We start from the raw sequence: 7307 nt of genomic DNA, 5'->3' as shown, positions 1-7307 counted from the left end.
GGATTAATCTTCTAGTTTTGTTACCAATGAAACCTTTAGACTATTTAATTAGGTCCATCAGATTTTGATTCTTTAGCATAAGCCTGATTTTATTTACTTCATGCCTAAATGCCTGAACTGATAAAATAAGATGAGCTATATATTTTTTAAAAGATTTTCAATATTTAATAAAATGTTGAAGAAATCATTTTTGGCTACCATGTGTTCAGCCCAGCTTAACTTTCACTAGTAATATTGAGTCACAAAATTAAACTGTTATTATTTTTTTTTGTACTTCAGACTGTTTCCCATTGAACTTGACTCACTTCCTTGAAAACTGAAATAACCATAGAAATTTTTCTAGCAAGCTACCAATATTTGGAGTCCTGATGTGGTGCTGTAGGGTAAGCTCTTGACCGCAAGGTTGGCGATTCAAACTCACCAGTCGCTCCTTGGAAACCTTATATAGGGTCATTATAGGTCGGAACTGACTTGAAAGCACTAAACAACAACAACCAATATTAGAAACACCAACTTTTTATGTTTATCAAAATGTTTAAGGTTAATACAACAATGACCATAAGTCACTTTTTAAAAAATAGCTGATTTTAAACATTTTAAAGCACTTCATAGTGGTTACGAATCGGGCTGTGAACCTTGAGGTCAGCAGTTGGAAACTACCAGCTGTTCTGCGGGAGAAAGATACGGCTTTCTACTCCTGTAAAGATTTACAGCCTCAGAAACCCTGTACAGGGTCGCTAAGAATCGGAACCAACTCCACGGCACAAAACTACCACCATATTTTGTTTAGTTGGTTTTCGTGTGGGGCTTTTTCAACCTGTTAGATTCAGCTTTTTTTGTTTTGTGCTCCAAGATGACTTTTGCCCAGTTTAGCCATTAATTTTTTTAACATTGTAAGTTTATGTTTTTGTCATGGTATTCTCTACAAATAGAACCTTCCCCAAAAAGAATTTCTTAACAACCGTAATCTCTCTCCCCCTCTAAGAATCTTCATAGAGGAAATTATTCAATTTCATCTCTGTATGTCACCTAATTAGCTATATGTCCCTGAGCAAAGTACTTAACCTTTGCATTTCATTGTCAATTATAAAATGAAGAAAACAGTATATCTGCTTTGCAGAGTCATTGAGAGGATTAGAAGTAAATCCATATTTAAAGTAGCCAGCACACTGCCTAGCACTCTGCAATAGCTACTGCTGCTTACTATTATTTTCTCTGTAGTTGAGTTGTTGTTGTTTGTTGGTATTAAGTGCTGTGGAGTCAGTTCTGACTCTTAGCAACCCTGTATAGGGTTTTCGAGGAGCAGCTTAGTGGGTTAAGGTATCATGAAATGATTATGCAATTTCAAATGATTTTTTTTAACTATTTAATTTTTGTAATTTATTTTCCTTTGCAGTTTTCTGTAATTTTTTTTTTTTTTTGGCTAGGCCTTTGCTAAGTTTTTCTGTTTGGTTGGTTTTGTTTTTTCCACTCAGTTACATGATCTGTAATAATGTAGCAAACAGTTAAGACTACTAGCTGAAAGGTTGGTGGTTCTAGCCTATCCAGTTGCACGTGGAAGACAAGCCTGGCTGTCTACTGCCAGCACAGGTCTCATACTCAGAGCCAACAGCTGGAACACAGGTACAACCCATGAAGAGAACCCCTTTCTAACATGGATCAGCTCAGAAAATCCCTGATACTGCTTTAGCTGGGGCTTCTACGAGATTAGGGAAGGGGTGCCTGAAAACTAATACCCTGAGTATCCTCTTAGAGCAGATAGGGACCCCAAAGGCTGCTGTAGAACTTCCTTACTCTCTCAGAGGTCTCTGGATATAGGAACTAGTTGGAATTGATATTTGGAACAATCCAGGAAAGGATTCTGGAAACTGTAGAACGATGGTCTCCCCATTTTAAAACTGCAGTCTTGCTCAGTACTGAATGCTCCACAGGAAAAAAGCCTCACTTTCCCGCTGCTAGGCCCCGGGGTTAGTCAGGGTACAGAGCAGTAAGTAATATGAGATAAATAGCCCGTATGTTTGGGGGCTTGAGAATTATAGTTCAAAATGTTTTAAATATTGTACTTTTTTTATTCAAAGAGAAATAAGTGGAGTTTTGGTATCCATTGCAAATACTTCTTTTATGTTGTATATCTTCCATATACTTTAAGGAAGGCTTAATTAAATCTGTATTAAAGCATAAGAATTTATTGTGGAAAACTTTAAAGTTCTTGCTATGTTTTTAATTAAATTCATCTGTGAACATGGGTAGGTTATTTAGCCTCTATTGAATAAAAGACTAAGCATCTAAAAGGGATCAGGTGAGGCTTGTTTGCTTTCAAGGTGAAGGCGAATTAAGGATGTAATTCTCATGTGTAAAGAGCATCGTAAGCATTATTTGAATGTTCCTACAATCACAATGTAGAGTTATGACTTAAAGAAATAAAACTCATCTTTCAGGTACCATTTGTCTCACTAGTTAGATTATTTTTATCATAATTCACAAAAACGATCATTTAGAATATGAGATTGTTTTTTGTTTTTATTTTAACATGAAACAAATTTGTATTCTACATATTAAACCAGTGTATGAGTGGACATGGTTTTGTGGCATAAATTAATTCTCTGAAAACTTTTATGTTTCAAATTAATAAGGATTTATAAAACCTTGAAAGGAAATGACAGATTTTTAAAATTTAAGAGCTATAACGATTTTGTTTCCCTTGGCTGTTCTTTTCTAGGATTTACTAACCAGACATAAAGTGTTGGTAGCAGACTTCTTAGAACAAAATTATGACACTGTAAGTAAAAATCATTTTAAAGAATTTTCCTCATTTCCTCTTCCTCTTTGTTTCTCTTATACCTTTGAGTAATTGCCCCTATTTATTATTATTCATATGGGAACCAGCCATACTCTAATTCACCTATTTACCTTGAAGCCAATTTGATAGATAATTGAGGATGGCAGGTGGGTTAAGGCTTTCTCGTGTTTTCTTGTACTCCAGCGCTCCAAAAAATGATTAGAACCTTCTTACTTTGATCTTAAATTGAGAGCACCCAGGTGGCACTGAGAGATAAGCACTGGACTGCTAAATGTATGGTCCAGCAATTTGAATTCACCAATTTTTCCATGGGAGATTGATGTGGCGGTCTACTTCTCTAAATTTCATCTTGAGAACCCTGTGGTGCAGTTTTACTATGCCCTGTAGGGTCAGCCTTACGAGGTAGTCAGTAAATCTAAATGAAAGAGTCCCTTGTTATTGTTGTTTAAGTACTGTGGAGTCAGTTCCAACTCATAGCGATCCTATATAAGGTTCCCAAGGAGCAACTGGTAGGGTTAGCAGTCCATTGCTTATCCTACAGCACCATACCAGGACTCCAAAAAGCCCCTTATCCTTGCTAAAATAAATTCTTTTACTCGGTTGTTAATTAGTTTTACCTGCTAGTAAAACTATTAATGTATTCCTCATCTCTAACAGTGAATCCAGGCATTCCTGGATGGAATAAACAGTTAAACATTTGGTTAATCCAAGAGTTATGGTTCAAATACACCCAGAAGCACCACGAAAGACAACACTTGGCAGTGTGCTTCCAAAATTATTTAATTTTTTTTTTACCAAAAGAAATGTCTTTTTGATAATGACTTCATGCCTTTCCAATGGAATACAGTGGGTAGAGAGTCAGGCACAAAATAGACATATGAGGCTCGGAACCATTAAGACTCGTAACCATTTCTACCCGAATCGGGGCTTATAACATACTCCTGGACTATGGGAATAAAATAGCATATGATCAGATCGGGAGTATTAAGTATGATATTTCCCTATAGAATGAGTGAGGTAAGTGTGCTGTGCAGTATGTTTTAGAATTCAGGGAAAATAGGAAATAATTTGAGAGACTATGAGCCGATTTTCTTTGGTTCCTTATTTACTTAAATTTATCATTGTAGCTCACTGTGACTTCTTGTGTACTTTAGTCATTTAGATTAATTCCACAGAGACACAGCCTGCAGCAGTGACCTGAGCACCAGCTTTGGGGACTCCCGCTCCCTCAAACACATCAGATCTCCTGAGCCTCGTCTCTCTTTAGCAGTGAACAATGAAGCCGGAGCATGTGAGGCAGGACTCTAAACTAACCAAATGGGCATCTTGGGGAGTCAGTCAGTCCTCAAAAATGCTTTTGCATCTTATTGTTACATTAAAATTTACCACGATTTGTCTGATAAATGCTGTGACCCCCAAAATCCTCCTTGTGTTCCATGACACAAGGTAATAATAAAAAAATCATTCATATGAGAGCATAATTATTGCACATCTGTTAGGAGTTAAGCAAAGCTAGCTTTAAAATATTGCTATAAAATAAAAACCTTTATGAAATAAAAACATGAAAATGTAAAGCTACTGCTTTCAACATAACCTGCATCTAGTTTTATATGCATCTGAGGGTAGTGTTTCCATCTCTCTGACCTTACCTGAAGAATTCTGAGCTCTTAGATTTACACCACATCAAAATGACAGTTTGGGCATCCTTAAGGGACTCAAATCATGTTCCTTTTCATTGTTCTTTGAATTTGGGGAACAAAAAGAAGTCTGAAGTGGCAAGATCATTGCCTGTAGGGTGAATAGGGTAAGGTTTCCTAATGAAATTCTCATAGAGGAGTCCTTGCTGCTCCCAAAGAAAGAGCTGGGTCGCTGTCATTATGGAAAAATAGTCCTTAAAAAGATTCCACAACTTTCCTGGCCTTTTCCTCACCAATACAGTTTCCATTTTCTTTAAACTGTGATCATTATATAAGTTTTTTGTTTCGTTTTACGTTTCACACTCTTAATGCGCCAGACTGCAAAGCCATTTGCACTTCAAGGTCAGTCGGTGGTTCAAGCTCACCAGCCGCTCCTTGGAAACCCTATACAGGGTTGCTATGGGTCGGGATTGACTCGACGGCACTTAACAACAACAATAAGAATTCTCCCTCTATAATTGTTAGTGTACACAGCTTGCCCTCCTCACACACTCCTATACAAGTGTACCTCACCTTGGGTGCTCTGAGGCCCAGCACAGCTTCCACCCTGTCTGTTCCTGACCTCTCTTGCCGACACCTGTCTGTTCCTGACCTCTCTTGCCTTCAGTCCCCTGCAGGGCTTGCTCTTCTAAGCCTTAGTGTCTCAGAGTCTGGACGCTGTGTGAAATGCAGGCCTAGGTAATGATTGGGAACTGCATTAGGAAATAGGCAGGCCCCAAGGCCCAGTGGCTCCCAGCTTCCAGTGGGTATGTCAGTACTCCCAAGAGGCCATTGGGGATCATATATGATCCCCTGTAAAAAAAAAAAAATGAACACCAAGCTTTCTTCCCACAGCACTCTCTACTCTGCTGTGTTTGATAAGTCATTGCAATGTTCCCAGAATGCAGACTCCATACTCGAAGATATGGGCTTTACTAGGGAAGTTAACAGACTGCCACACCCACCAAGTGGCTGGTCAGTTTGAACTGCTAACCTGTGGCTACCAGAGTGCCTTTCATAGGTGCCACCAAGACTACTAAATAGATTAATTTGAAATGCCATAATTAAAATTAATCTTGCAACTTTCAGTGAATTTTTTTTTCAAAATCATTTATTGGGAAAACCCAAATTACTCCATTTTTCTATTTGATTTCTAATTCAAAACTCGAATAAAATGGAGAAGTAGGTCTCTTGCATCACTTGACCTCCCTACTTCCCAGTATCTTTCTGTGTAAAAGGGTGGAGTACTGATGAGTTTACTATGTTGTTGTCATTGTTAAGTGCCCTCAAATTGGTTCCAACCCATAGTGACCCTGCATAGGGTTTCCAAGGAGCAACTGGTGAGCTTGAACTGCTGACCTTGTAGTTGACATGGCTTTGCAGTTTACTATGGGCAGTGGTAAATTGTGTGGCTTAAACACCTCAGGCACAAAACTGTGCTGAGTTAGAGGGTTGAGAATTTACTTCTGAAGCAAGACAGCAAACAAATCTAATGTCACTGCTTCTTTTACACTTTAATTTTTCTTTTCTTTTCATTAGATTTTTGAAGATTATGAGAAATTGCTTCAGTCTGAGAATTATGTGACTAAGAGACAATCATTAAAGGTAATAAAGTATTTCTTGACGATAGAGTCCACATATGAAAAACTTTATGTTAGCAAATAATTGACTTATTAATGAATAAATAAGTAAATAACAAAATAATTAAACATTATCTCTGCTTGTAACTTGAAAAGTATGTTTTATGTTATGACTATTAATTGTATCAAAAAAATTATACCTATTCGCTAGCCTCAAATACTTTTTGAAAGTGAAAGTATAAATGATAAGTTCATGATAAAGGAGAATTTAATGTATATCTCTTAAGTAAGAAAACTAAGCCTAGGCTAACGTAAATAAAACCACAATTCTCTCTAAAAGATATTTTCTGGAAATGAAAAGAAATTACTGTTCACAGGGAAAAATCAGTAAGGATCTCTAATTCTTTTATGGAATGTCTTGAAATAGGCAGAAAGAAATGATCTTATGTTTTTTATATATTTCTGTAAACTAGTCCTGATAAGGTATTTTATGGAGGAGAGGAAAAGATAACAATGACAAAATATGTCACACAAAATGCAAAAATGAAACAGTCTCAGTTGTAAGCATAGTAATATACAATTCATCAGATCTACTTTTAATTGAGAGGTAAAACAACTTTCTGGTATGAAATTGTTTGTTTTTAAAGTTTTTGTTGTATTTGATTGAACATTAGAGTAGATTGCTTTTCCATTCAGCAACTCATACAATTGTGACATCGATTTCAACCCTCCCAATGTAACAGCACTTTTCCCACGTTCTCTCTGTGCTTACCACTTCCATTCATCTTACTTTCCTATCCTTTTCTGTCTTCTGAGCTTTGTCTCCTGAGTGAATGCTGCCTTTTGATCTCAAATGGTTGGCTGTTCTAAGGAGCCTGTACCTCCCTGGCATTGTTGTTCACCTTGTAAGCTTGTCTATTGTTTGGCTGAAATTTAACCCTTGGAGGCAGGGTTGGGGTTCAGTTCCATGCTTGAAGGATAACTAAGGGTTATAGCCTTGGGAGTTCCACCAGTCTTTATCAGACCAATAAGTCTGTGGTCTTTTTTAAGACTCAACGGAAATGCACGCTCTGATTGGTGACAACACACATCACCGATGGGGGGAAGTGGGGTAAAAGCAGCAATGAAGCGGCAAGCTAAGCCCTACAATGTTCAGTGGACTTCTGTGGACCCAGTTGGGGACATGGTTGACAAGCAGTGTGAAGAGGCCTGGGGACTCTTGGGCCCAGAGACAGTGGTGTGGCCACGGAG

The 7307-nt window shown here is 37.6% G+C and overlaps 1 protein-coding gene across 1 annotated transcript in view; it reads left to right on the top strand.

The window, feature by feature from the left end:
• The window catches only part of CAB39L (calcium binding protein 39-like), a gene marked incomplete at its 3' end in the record, with an annotated part of 110009 nt that overhangs the window by 74726 nt on the left and 27976 nt on the right, over nucleotides 1-7307 (top strand). Inside the window, exons 6-7 of the mRNA XM_006837696.1 lie at nucleotides 2720-2779; nucleotides 6016-6081. Coding sequence (XP_006837759.1) covers nucleotides 2720-2779; nucleotides 6016-6081 — 126 coding nt within the window. The remainder of the gene's footprint in view (nucleotides 1-2719; nucleotides 2780-6015; nucleotides 6082-7307) is intronic.

Source organism: Chrysochloris asiatica, unplaced genomic scaffold (genome assembly GCF_000296735.1).
Source record: "Chrysochloris asiatica unplaced genomic scaffold, ChrAsi1.0 scaffold00022, whole genome shotgun sequence".
Classification (NCBI taxonomy): Eukaryota; Metazoa; Chordata; class Mammalia; order Afrosoricida; family Chrysochloridae; genus Chrysochloris; species Chrysochloris asiatica.
This window is presented reverse-complemented; position numbering and strand designations above follow the sequence as displayed.